Below are 13,777 nucleotides of genomic sequence, written 5' to 3' on the forward strand. Positions count from 1 at the left end.
GTTATTATTACTTTTTAAAATCAGTAAACATAGTTGTTTTAAAAAAAAAAAAGCAAGAACAGTTGTTTCACCAGAGCAACTTGTCATGTTAATAAAAATACCAGTGGCTTTATCTGCAATCATACAGATCTCCCATCATCTTCAGGGCTGAGATGCCTTGTTGTTGTATGTTTGCATGTGGAAGTTAGACTGGAATTTTCAAATTCAGGCAGGCTTCGTCTCCCTTCTACCTGTCCCTCCCCCATGGGACATACGTGTCCCATGGGGTTCACAATTCGTGACACTGCTAGTGACGTGTCCTACCTAGTTCTTCAGGAATCACTGCCTTGTAGACTGGGGTGGGGAGGGGAGCAGCACGTGAAATTAACAAACGAAGCTAAGCTGGTATGTGTTGTGAGCATGACCACAAAGAACAAAACGGGTATAAACTAGAAATGCAGTAAGTTAATAAATATATTTCCGTGGAAAAATACAAGCTACAGCTGGAGAAGGAGGGATGGAAATTGAGGAAACAGAGAGTCAATGAAACAGTGCGATTTGGAAAGTAGTAATGCCAGGGAGAGATTTATGGGGTGAGACGGGACGGCTGTGAATGTGATATGACAGCTAAATAAGCAAAGGCGGGATCAACCCTGCTGCACAAGCCTGGAGCACCTCACCCTGCAGCCGGTGGCATCTGGAGACTGCCCCCAGCTGTTTATCGAGCACCTACTGTGTGTCAGGCATAGCACACAGTCAGGTTATCCCTCAGAGTCTCTGAGGCGGGTGTTGTCACATCCAGCAAGGAAGCTGAAGCTCGGACAAGAGATGCAGCTTGCCCAGGATCACAGAGTTGGAAAGCAACAAACCAGAATTTAACCCACATCCTATTCAAAATCTCATCTCCATACTGGCTGCCACTCAGTGAATGAAGTGGCAAGGGACAGGCTGTAGGAGCCCTGCAGTGACCTCTGGCTGTGGGGTCCTGGAGGTGCACAAAGACCAGGAGACTGACGCCCTGGCTTCCAGGCCCAGCCCTGCCTCCCAACAGCTGTGTGACTTTAAGAGTGTCACTGAACCCCTCTGTGCCAAAATGGGAAAAAAAAAATACTGTCCACAGCAGGAGGTGTTGACGTCTAAGTGGATGTCGGGGGAGGCTCTCAGTGAACCGCACAACACACAGAACGGCATACATGTGCTGTTACAAGCCTTGCGAAGGCGTGAGTCCCTCAGTCGTGTTCGACTCTGCAACCCCACTGACTGTAGCCCACAAGGCTCCTCCGTCCGTGGGATTCTCCAGGCAAGAACACTGGAGTGGGTTGCCATTCCTTTCTCCAGGGGATCTTCCCAACCCAGCGATCTAACCCAGGTCTCCTGCATTGTAAGCAGATTCTTTATCGTCTGAGCCACCAGGGAAGCTGACCTGTAAATCCCTGGTCCTTGAGCTCCGCTGCTTCCATGCATTCATCACGACTAGTCAGTTCTACCTCCTGCATTTGGAAAACTTGTCATATTAAACCCTGTTGAGCCAGAAGATGATCAGACTATCAGGAATGAAGGCTTAGTCTGCCTCAAAGAGCTCGGTTTGTGTCCAGCTGGCTACAGTCTCCTTGGGATTTGCAAAACCTCCTGTGAGCTTTGCTGTCTCTCAAGTATGCTGCTACAGCCTAGGAAAATTTAGTTCTGAAGGAAAGACGGGTGACAGGGCAGCAACAGGTCTGGAAGCCAATCTGAATGAAGAATGGTCAAAGGATGTGAAGATCCACAAGGCATGGAGGAGAGGAACATGGGGCCATCTTCAAAGGCTGGCTCAGTGGAGAGGAGGACTTCTGTGCTTGGAGTCGCTCCTCGGGGTAGAGCTGGACAAACAGAGGACAGGGCTGATTCCTCCAATGGAGGGGCCCCTGGGGTGGTGCAGGCCCGCTGCCTCAGGGCTTCTGAGGCTGGGCTAGGAAAACGAAGCGATTCCATTAGCCGCTGTGTTTGCCAGCAACATTTCTCCCACAGCAACCGGGTGTCCTACCATTTCAATTCCACTCTGATACCACCCCAGGTTAGAGCAGACCCATACTTTAAAGGCTCCGGCCCACAAGACAGCCCGCACATCTGAATGCTCGTCCCAAGTCCCAGGTCCCCAGGCTGCCCACACTTGTGTCTGACTTGGCCACGAATCTGAGGGTTCTCACCACACGCCTTCAGCTTTGATGACTCACTGAGATGAATCGCAGAACTCAGAGAGTTGCTATACTCATGATGACAATCTTCTTATAAAGGGTGCTACGCAGGGGCAGGCAAATGGAAGAGAGGCCCAGGGCACGCTGTGGCGGTGAGGGGTGCTGAGAACCCAGGTCGGGGGCACCAGCCTCCCATCACTGTGTGTTCATTAACCCAGACGCTCCCCGGACCCTGCTGTTCCTGGGGGTTTACGTGGGGTCTCACTGTGTTGGCTCAGGTAACAAAATCATTACCCACAAGGTTGAACTCAGTCTTAGAGATCAGAGGATAGGGCTGGAAGTTCTAACTCTCTTCTTGGTTCTTCTGGTGACCAGCCCCCATCCTGAAGCTATCTAGCCCCCGATCCCAAAGATCATCCCATCATCCCATTAGCATAAACTCAGGTGTTGGAACTAAGGACTCACAAAACACCCCCAGCACTCAGGAAATTCCAAGGGTTTAGGGGCTCTGGGCCAGGGAACCTGGGACAAAGGCCAACTCTATTTTTTATTATACCACAGGTACACTTTCACGTCCCTTCTGTCTCTGACACGCTGTGTTTAGTGGCTCTGAAACTGATTATGAGGCACAGTTCAGCCCAGTGCAAGAAGAGACTTTCAGAACTAGGGCTCTCTGGCAATTTAACAGGCCACCTCTAAAGGTTCGAGCTACCTGGAGTGGGAAGTGATCCGGCTGAGGTCGGACAACCCTGGCTGAGACCCCTGAGCAGGAAAGCCCTGTTCTGGGTGGGTGGTAGTTTGAACCTGATGCTTGCTCACCCCCTGGCCTGGTCACAGGGTGATGTCAATGCCTTGTTGATTTCAGAATCGAGAGTCGCTTCCATTCTGGATGAACAGCACTGTCACCCGCAAGCCTGAAGGCTGGCAACGGGGCTGGCACGGATACGACAACGAGCTCAGAGCCATGAGGGGCATCTTCCTGGCCTTCGGACCTGGTAGGCGAGATCTTAGTCACTCCTCCCCCAAGGCATCAGGGGCTGACGGCGCTGGGAAAGGCTGGAGCGATTTCTTTATGGATCTTCTTTATGAGCAAAGCTGAGCAAAGCCAGCCGGTCTCCACGAAATGTCTTTGGCTGGCTTGCTTTCAAATGCTTCTTGGGTTTGGCAAATGTGGCCAAATACTTCTCCCTGTAAGTTTTAAATCTCAAGCACAGTGAGGAAAATGTATTCCACATGTTTGTGATTCATTTTTTACTTAATTCATCAAAACATCCCTTCACAGCCATCTGATGTCCAAGAAAGCTTATCAGGCACCAGGTTGCTGACAGCCACAAGTCCCAGAGTCGACGTGCTCGCTTCACGGGGTCTGACACTTCCACACTTCCTCCCTGTCTAGAGCGGCCACCCCTGTGCGGGTCAGCCAGTCTAAGGCCCACCAGAAGCTAGGATGTGCTCACGGCAGGCTAGGAAACAGTTTTGTGACTCACTTTGAGGATGAGCCAGAATGACTTCTGCAGTGTCTAGGATGAGAGCGAATTGACTTTGCCTTTCTTGGACCTGATGCCTTCCTGGGTCTGGAAGAGAGGTGGGGTGGAGGGGGGCCCATTTGGTCATTTGCTTTAATTAACACAGCACTGTAAAATTCACATTTTGGAAGTTTATCAAACCCTCTAACAATCATACTATTACCTGTACACGCCCTTAAAAAAAAAAAGCCTGAAAAGCAGTCAACAACCATCAAGAGTCAGCTGATGAGATCACGAGCTCCTTGTCTTCCTTCCTGCTATGCACACTCCTTATTAAACATTAAGCTTATTAGCTTACCCTGATATCCACAGTCAAAGTTCCTTTTTCTGAATGTTTCGATCAAAATGTTTTAGCCCACAAAAGCCCACGCCATCCTATCAGGTGATAGGCTAGAGGTCACACCTGGAAGCCCTGCCCTCCTCCTCAACATACTGGACAGAGATGCTTGTGAGCCCTCCTTCATTCCATTCACCTCAGGTCATTCTCTCAACCACAAACAAAAAAAAACCTGCTGAGAGCTACAAGGTGTCAACTTCCGCCCCCTCCACGGGTGCCTCTGGGAGGCCGAGCTTAGGGAACACACGTGGGTCCATATCATTGCCCACACATCATCCAAGTCCCCACGTCCTTAAGCAAGCAACAGGACCAGTAGCTGCAAGCATTTCTAGGGCACAGCTGGGTTCACGACATTGACCTCAAAGAGTTCAGAGGATGTTTCCTCTTGATACCGTCAACCAATAACAGCTACCTGTTAGCCAAGCACCAGGTTAGATCTGTGGAGCTCAGAAGCCAGCCGAGTTCAGGATGGAGGCTTGAGGATGCTGTGAGGTCAACCGCTAGCTCAGCATGGAGACATCGAAGGCCATGGCCTTTACACAGAGGCCAGTGAGACAGGGGTGCTTTCATTCAAAGGCATCACCTCCTCCCTCCCTAAAAGAGAGGAATCAGATCATGAACACAAAACACTTGTCAGCTGGAGTGTTTATGAGCAAGCGTCTTGGGCAGATTTTGAAACAGAAATGAATCTAGCCTCAAACCAAAATTTTAAACCCAGTACCCAGAGCTGCAACAGCTGAAATTCAGTGGGGAGCTTTTTGTCCATTAACAAAGGCCTCCATCATACGCTCCTTTAAAACTAAAAGCCCAGGTCTTTTATAGACAGAAAGACGACCCCAGACGAAAATGCACTGGGCTAATTGCAAAACTGTTTCCAGGCAGATACAGCCTCCCGCAAACCATCACGTTTCTGGCTTCACTTTGCACACAAGATTGAACAGCTCTACACACTGACTGTTTACGCAGAAGAAAATTTAAGAGCGAGGTCTTTTATAACAATCTAGCTGCACTTTGAGGTAAACGTACTCCCCTCCTGATTAATTGGAGGTAATTCTCGCTCATACAGGATGCTGAGCATCACTACGGCTGCCCAGATACAGCTTTAGAAGTCAGGAAGTCTGGTCCAGCTAAGCGAAAGGGAAATCATTCTGGAAGACAGGCTCTCTCTGGTTAATCCCAGCTCCTAATTGGAACAGTCTAACCTTGCCCTAAGTCTCTAAGTCTTCCTTCTGTTTTGTAAGGAAGTTCATTTGTATCATTTCTTTTTAGATTTCACATATAAGGGATGTCATACATTATTTCTAGGTAGCCTAGTGGCTCAGATGGTAAAGAATTCGCCTGCAGTGCAGAAGATGCAGGTTTGATCCCTGGGTCAGGAAGATTCCTTAGAGGAGGCCATGACCCACTCCCGTGTTCTTGCCTGGAGAATCCCACGGACAGAGGAGCATGGAGGGCTACAGTCCATGAGGTCGCCAAGAATCGGACACAACGGAGTGACTAAGCACATATGATATTTCTTCTTCTCTGCCTGACTTACTTCACTCAGTATAACAATCTCTAAGTCCATCCACTAACTTTTTTTTTTTTTTTTTGGTCAGAAGAGCTTGACCTCAATTTTTCTTGCCAAATGTTAAAGAAGGAGATGTCTGAAAGGCTGGGGACGGCTGTCTTGGATTTGCTATTGACCTCCACCTGCACACGTGACAGGACACGGCCACCACGTGATGCGGCAGGGTGACCTTACATCCACAGCAAGTCAGGGAGATAAGTCTTCCGTGTCACGGGACCACCTCCCCACTGATTCCTCAGCTGTGGCTGATTCTTCTCTGGGGAGGTGTAACCACCATCCTCCGGAGAAGGTAATGGCACTCCACTCCAGTACTCTTGCCTGGAAAATCCCATGGGCGGAGAAGCCTGGTAGGCTGCAGTCCATGGGGTTGCTGAGGGTCAGACACGACTGAGCGACTTCACTTTCACTTTTCACTTTCATGCATTGGAGAAGGAAATGGCAACCCACTCCAATGTTCTTGCCTGGAGAATCCCAGGGACGGGGGCAGCCTGGTGGGCTGCCATCTATGCAGTCGCACAGAGTCGGACATGACTGAAGCGACTTAGCAGCAGCAGCAGCAGCAACAACCACCATCCTCAGCTAATTTAATGTTTTCCTTCAGATGAGAAGGGTTGGCACTTCAGCCTCTACATTCTCCTTCCCAGGGCGGCTCTGAATTTGTTTGAAATTAGTGTTTACCCTGAGGCAATGCAGATCCTTACTCTCCCTACCCTAAAAGTAAGTGAACATTTCACATAAGCTATGGGGTAAATATTTTCAATGCGAACCTTCCCTTGCTGGGCACTTATTCTATTAATATCAACAGCTCCCATCAATTGAGCACAGACAGGAGCCTGCAACTAGGATTTAGGCAGCATCTCTGACCATCCCCTGAGGTTATCCAGCTGGTGAGTGGCTGCAGGCTGCTCTGTAAAGCCCGTGAACTTCTTTATATGGAATTCTACTTTTATATCTCAAAATGAGCAAAACCCATCATTTGAGTTGTTGCTCTGGATCTAACACACTCTGGGGCAGAGCTCTCTCTGTTGCTTCTGTATTTGTAATTTCAGGGTTAACGTTAAGAGCAGAATTTGGTGTGGACACTTCTGGGTCACATTGCTGTCGCTGTTAGTGTTTCTTTGCTTTTAAATCAAGGATACGTGATTGTTTTAGCAAAGCAATTATAAAGATTATTTTCTAAGATAGAAAACTTGTCCTTATAGCCCCCAAACTACCTTTTAAAAAAATTATGGAGGGACTAAAAGAGCACATGTCTGGGCCCTTATTGATGGATAAAGTGAGTTAGTCACTCAGTCAAGTCCAACTCTTTGTGACCCCGTGGACTGTAGCCCACCAGGGTCCTCTGTCCATGGGATTCTCCAGGCAAGAATATTGGAGTGGGTTGCCATCTTCTTCTCCACGGGATCTTCCTGACCCAGGGATCGAACCCAGGTCTCCCACACTGCAGGCAGACTCTTTACCAACTGAGTCACCAGGGAAGCCACTATTGATAGATAAAAGTCCCTCCTAAATTCAACTTCAATAGTTTTGGGTACTTTGTTGGAAGCGCCGGTTTGGAACCTAACCATGAAGCAGCTTATGAATATCACTAACGTCTCACATTCACTCTTTGTTATTGTTCGGTCACTTAGTCATGTCCGACTCCGCAACCCCATGGACTGCAGCTCACCCAGCTTCCCTGTCCTTCACTGTCTCCTGGAGTTTGCTCATTCTCATGTCCATTGAGTCGATGATGTTCATTCAGCATCTCTTCTGCCTCCTATGGAGAAAGAGAAGGTCCCCTCAGCGCCCTTATTTTCTATGCTGTGAACAGCCAGCCCTGCCCCTGTGTCCACGTAGCAACTGGGTGGAAGCATTCTCCTTCATGAGATGGTTTGCAGCCTTCACTCAGGTCCCCAACTCCAATACCAGCTTCTTTATCTTCCCCACAGCTAAGTTACTTTATCTGCTAGTGAAAAGCTCCCAAGGAATGTTCCACTGATCTTCCAGACACACTTGGGAGACCATCTCTGTGGCTTGTGCATTAGCCACACTGAGAAAAACTATACAATTGCTGGTTCTGTCCAGTCCTGGGACCTCCACGTGGCAGAAAAATGGGAAACATTCTTGAGCTGGGGGCACCCAGGCTAACCAGTCCCTGCCAGATAGGTGGCCTGGTAGAATCCTATGCAACCAAATTGGGTTTGAGGAGCTGGGCAAGATGAGGCTTGCAGAAATGGGCAGCTTCAAGTGGCCTTTGGTTCCTCAAGGAAAGCTCTGTTGTTACAAAGGGAAGCACAGTTATGCACAAATCAGTTTGTTGTCTGATTTGTCTTTCAAAGAAACATGGCGCTAAGTGGTAAAGATCCCACCTGCAGATGCAGGAGACGCAAGAGATGCAGCTTCATCCCCTGAGTTGGGAAGATTCCCCTGGAGAAGGTAATGGCAACCCACTCCAGTATTCTTGCCTGGAGAATCCCATGGACAGAGGAGTCTGGGGGGCTACAGTCCATGCAGTCGCAGAGTCAGATACGCTAAAGCGACTTAGCACATACTCACATCTCCGTAAACCATAGAAAGCAACTTCCTTTCACACCTAGAACCTTCCAGATCACCTTCCAGGTTCACAATCCCTTGGCCAGTTTCTGTGGACAAGGGGGATCTACCAGTCCTAGAGCTGCTGAAATGCCAAGCATAATCCCTCCACCACGTGACTCACCCCTCTCTGCCCTGCCCAGCCCAGGAGTGGCCTTGACCACTTGCTTCCTTGCCTTTCCCTTGCAGATTTCAAATCCGACTTCAGAGCCGCTCCCATCAGAGTCGTGGATATCTACAACCTCATGTGCAAGGTGACAGGCGTCACCCCCCTGCCCAACAACGGGTCCTGGTCCCGGGTGATGTGTATGCTGAAGGACCCGGCCAGCTCAGCCCCGGGCGCCCCACCCAGCGCCTGCGCACTGGTCACCATCCTGCTGGCACTGCTGGCGATGCTGGCCTAGCTGCTTGCGCCGTGTCCCCAACACTCCGCACAGTGGGTGAATTAACCTCCTCCTTGATTCATGCAAGGCCATACAACTGTTAATTTCTTCTCGGATGATTCCATACACAAAAGTGCCTATTTCTTTAGAAATTTTTTTGTTTATTTTTTCTAGAGGTAAGGAAAATTCTAGCTTTTCATTTGTTCAACTATAGGTTATTTTCTTTTGTTTTTTCATGTACTCAGATGGCTTGTCTGAACAGGGTATCCCGAGTAGTGACCAGACCCCAGGTGGGTATTCTATGGAGTCCTGGCCCCTCTGTTTTGCACAAAGCAGGCTCTTGTCTGGGGTCTGTCTACACCTGGGAGCCATGCTGTATGTCTTCTTCCATGGGGGGGGGGGGGGCGGTGGGAAACGGAGGCCATTTGAAAGCGGTAGCTGCTGTCTATTTCTGACCCAGCTCGTGATGTTTCTTCACCTTATACGAAGTCCCAGAAAAGGCATATCTTGGTTTGGCTCACTCATCAGTCAAACTCACTAAGAATTGCAGAATGCAGAGAACAAAGTGAAAGATATGGGTTCCTTCCCAAAGTCTGAGCGCACAAAATTTTCTCCCTGCACGGCTGAAGAGTTTACCATAGATACGGGCTTCTACGAGCCTTCTCCTAGCATGTCCGTGGTGTGAACACACAAATGGTAGGAGCTGGACTGCCTGTCTGCCCATCTGCCTGTGGGAAGGCTGACTCAGAGGATCCCATCTAGAATGTGAGTGGGTGCGCAGGCACTTCAGTCATGTCTGACTCTGTGCAACCCCATGGACTGTAGCCCCCAGACTCCTCTGTCCATGGGCCCCTGGCAAGAATACTGGAGTGGGTTGCCTTTCCTACTCTAAGGAATCTTCCCAACCCAGGGATCAAACCCGGGTCTCTTACATCTTCTGCATTAGCAGGTGGGTTCTTTACCACTAGTGGCTCCGTAAACTCCAGCAACACCTGCCATACATACCATCTATCATCACAGGCGGGGAAAGGGATGTTTGGCTGATGAGTGTGGACATACTTGCAGAAATCTCACTCCATTGCTTGAAATGGTGACGTATTGAGCATAAGTTTGACGCACCCGTGTCGCTGAGAGCAAGGTTTCTTCAACAACCACAGCAAAGTGGACCCTTGAGTGACCCAGAATTCCAAGAAAAATGGTGGAGCGCAGGGACCAGAGTCAGTGTGACGCGACTGAATCCCAGTCACTAACCACTCGGCCATTTGATTAGGTAATAGTTGGGCAAAGCGACACCTTAGAGACCTTGGTTTTTAAGAAACCCCAAAGAAGAGGCACTGAGCCTGAGCTGAAATGTTTTTAGTCTCCTAAGTCTGCTTTAGGAGACCTTGTTGCAAGACAAGGGATACCCGCACTTCTATATGCTCAGAGTCATAGACATGTATCACTGCATTAAAAATGAGTTTGCACTAAATGAAGCCCACCTGCAGATGAGACTTTTCATCAAGAAAAGCCAACAGATCAGGTCTCAGCAGGACAATGAAGCCCCTCATGTGTTGTTTACCTTGAAAAATGAAAATCTATGCTCACCCTGATTCAAGAAGTCTGGGAGCCATCTCTAGACCTTGAATCATGAGAGCAAAGGATCACTGCTTAAAAATATCACATTTATCTTCACAAAAGATTTCTAAGGTTTTATGTAATGTGTTTTTAAAGCGCTAGCAAACCTTCAAGTCAATAGGAAAGGCAAATCAGCCTTTGTTATCTGTCTGAAAGCCAATTAGTGCTTTGGGAACATTGTGATGGTTACTGAAAGAGCATCTATTGTTTGAAGTTTTCTTTCTCTGTGAAGGACTGTGTTCTAATTAATTCCGTGGAGCTCATTGTGCTCCCCTGTAAAGGAAGGAGCCCTAAAAGAAAGCCAGTAATTCAGTTAAAAGTGGATTATCCAAGTCTAGAGGGGTACGAACAGATACAGGGTCTTGAGTTTGTCCTTCCCACTCTGTTCTACCAATTTTTCCCCTCACTCATTCTTAAAATCTTCAAGTTGCATAATAAAATTTCAGACATTTGCCTGACAAGGTGTAGTTACTCTGTAAGTGGTTTTGAAGGTCCAGTACTTTGCCCACCTGATACAAAGAGCTGACTCTTTAGAAAAACACCCTGATGCTGGGAAAGATTGAAGGAAGGAGAAGGGGATGACAGACAATGAGATGGTTGGATGGCATCACCGACTCAACGGACATGAGTGTGAGCAAACTCTGGGAGATGGTGAAGGACTGGGAAGCCTGGTGTGCTGCAGTCCACAGGGTCGAGACGAGTCGGACACAACTGACCAACTGAACAACAACAAAAATGAGAATAAGACACTTTTGGAATCATAAATATTGGTGAATAATAAAGGAAATTCAGACACTGAATGGAGGAAAAACCTTAAACTTAAAGCAATACATATGTTTTGGTGGCTTAACTGTTTACCTAGAATTTTTTTCTTTTGATTTTTTTTCTAAGTTTTGTTCTTTTCCCAAGGAAAATTCTACTTTCTCTAAATGCATTTTGTCCCATCAGAGTAACATTTGCTAGGACTATACACACAACTTTCCTCCTATTTTACCACTTCATTGCTAATTCCGGGAGGAAGTTCATTGGACTGACCTGCAAATACCAAAGACAGATGAAAGGCGTGATCTTTAAGTTGAAGATAAGATGAATGGCTACTGCCTGCCTATATGCAGAATCACCAGACCCCAACTCAACTACGTGCTGAAGACTTCAGCATAAATTAGAGCAGGCCCAGGGAATTCTTTCTCACCTCCAAGAGGCCTGACTTACAAAGTCCCAACTCTCTTTACTTTTAAAGGGCTCTTCGAAAGCCACAGAGGATCTGAACTGTCATAGACAGCAGTTTGCAAACCTTCTGGGATTGCCAGCATCCCTGGCCCTCTTCTGGAGATGCAGGTTCTGAAGACCTGGCATGGGGCCTTCGACAACACTTTTAAGTCACGTGGATCTAAGGTCCTGGTTTGCCCTAAGGAGTGGTGGGTTCTGATTTGACTTTGGTAGACCCGAGTCTCCCACAGCAACTTCATAATCTGCTGGTCTCTTCAGGGGCCATCAGCCTGGCATCAGCTACTGATCCCAGCTGGGTCAATTTCCCACCCTTCTAAAACCAAAGCAGATCTGGAAGTCCCGGTGGTGAAATGGCTTTTCCATACCCAATCCCTGTGAGTTTAAGATCCTCAACGGTGCTATCAGACAAACTCATTGTTCAAGACACAGCTCTTTTACGAATTTTCTATGAAAGTGTTTTACATGTCTGTAAATCTCAAGAGATTTCCAAATGTGATTACGTGTTTAATCTTTGTAAGCAATTGGTGATAGACCAAAATCAGCTCTTGTAAGCTACTTGTGAGGAGGAAGAAAGATGGTAGGCTCGACAGCCTAGTTATAAACCACAGGAAACTTGGTCTCAGGTCTGTGTGATGGAAGATATGCTTATGTGTTGCTTTGAAATCATAAAATTGCACCTAGCGCCGTGCCTCACATGTTTCATAAATGTCCCATAAATGTGTTGAATGAAAAAAGAATAAATAAAACTGAGGAGACTTGCTTACACAGCATATATTCTTTCTCTTTGTCTGTACTTTTTCAAACAAACCTTTCCGTTTTGGATTGCTATTTTTTCTTATCACCCAAGTGACAATATAATTATACTTCATTTCATGGACTAAGCATACTCCATCCCAAGCTTATAAACTTGACAGATTGGTAGGAGGAAGGAAGGAGATTAGATTTTGAATATACTAAGCATATTTACTTTTTAAAAATATGACAGTTTTATCAAGATTCAGTTCACATGTCTTATAACCCTTCCTTTTAAAGTATCAATTTAATGGCATTAGTATGGTCACAGAGATGTGCAATTATTCCACAATCAACTCTAGAACATTTTATCATCCTGAAAAGAAACTCCATATCCATGAGCATGTTAGCACTCACCCCGCCTTTCCCCCTACCCACCCCCAGGCAACCTCTAAACTACACTCTATCACTACAGATTTGCCTCTTGGGGATATTTCAAGAAAATGGAATAGCCACGAACTCTGTGGCCGTCTGAGTCCAGGCTCTAGCCAACATCACTACTCAAATATACTGTCTCTCTCAGAGCATTTTTTTTTTTTTTGGATGTGGATCATTTTTAAAGTCATTATTATTGTTACAATGTTGCTTCTGCTTTGTATTTTTAGCCATGAGGCATGTGAGATCTTAGACCAGATTGAACCCACACTCCCCGCACTGGAAGGTGAAGTCTTTAACACTGGAACACCAGGGAACTCTCTCCCGGAGCATCCTTATGGCATCACCCCAGAAACCAGTAACAGCCCACGTGCCCCTTCTCACCAGCAGCCCAGCCAGGACTTCTGCGTATCACTGTGCGTCAGCTTCCTGACAGGTGTTCTTGAGATGCTGAAGGCTGGCTCTGGGTCGTTCTCCTCTCTTCCACTTGAGGGTCCTGCTCAGATGCTGACCAGGCCCCTCGCCTGCCTGAACCCATCACTGACTGCCCCTGCCGCCCCACTACCTGACTTAATCTTACTCCTCTTAATCTTACTCCTGCAGCAGGCTTCCTGGGGCGGGCACCTTGTGTGTCCTTTTACCTGATCTCGGGTCACTCTCCCTTTCACTCTGTAAGCTCTTCTTGCTTTGGGGCATTTCCATCCTGTCACTTTCTCCTCCTTGACGAGTACCCCATCCTCACCTACTTAGTGCCCCTTCCCCGAGAACTCAGGCCAAGTGTTTCCTTACACTCTGGACCAGATCAGGCCCTGCTGGCTGACACTCTTTACACCAGCCACATGCAACCCCACACGTCACAATACCAGTAGCTGGAAGAAGCAAGTAACAGTCTTCTCTCCTAGAGCCTTTAGAGGGAGCAGCCTTCTCAGTTTCAGACTTCTCACTTCCAGATCCATGAAAGGATACATTTCTGTTCTTTTAAGCCACTCAGTTTCTAGTCATCTGTTTCAGCAACCACAGGAAATTAATACACCTTTCAAACTGCTTTCAGAGTAGTCAGTCTAGCTCATCAAGGATTTCTTGAGCTCCTCCTTCACACCAGGTACTGGGCTACCTTTTGGGGATGCATAGAGGAAAAACTATCTTTCCTGTCCTCACAGAATTTATAAGGTAGTCATTTCATTTCTTCCAATTTTTAAAAAATTATTTTATTTTTTATT

The 13,777-nt window shown here is 47.4% G+C and overlaps 1 protein-coding gene across 4 annotated transcripts in view; it reads left to right on the forward strand.

Moving 5' to 3' along the window:
- Positions 1 to 12,112, forward strand: part of ENPP6 (ectonucleotide pyrophosphatase/phosphodiesterase 6) — a 79,005-nt gene extending 66,893 nt beyond the window's left edge. Inside the window, exons 7-10 of one of the 4 annotated variants that reach the window (XM_068970328.1) lie at positions 3,019 to 3,148; positions 8,350 to 8,414; positions 8,789 to 8,833; positions 11,401 to 12,112. In XM_068970328.1, coding sequence (XP_068826429.1) covers positions 3,019 to 3,148; positions 8,350 to 8,414; positions 8,789 to 8,833; positions 11,401 to 11,505 — 345 coding nt within the window. In that variant the 3' untranslated portion in view covers positions 11,506 to 12,112. Of the gene's footprint in view, positions 1 to 3,018; positions 3,149 to 8,349; positions 8,834 to 11,400 lie in introns of those variants that run through there. The other 3 variants (XM_068970329.1, XM_068970330.1, XM_068970327.1) reach the window with 3 other exon arrangements.
- Positions 12,113 to 13,777: the final 1,665 nt, after the last annotated feature.

The sequence above is a fragment of the Capricornis sumatraensis genome, chromosome 4, assembly GCF_032405125.1.
Source record: "Capricornis sumatraensis isolate serow.1 chromosome 4, serow.2, whole genome shotgun sequence".
NCBI lineage: Eukaryota > Metazoa > Chordata > Mammalia > Artiodactyla > Bovidae > Capricornis > Capricornis sumatraensis.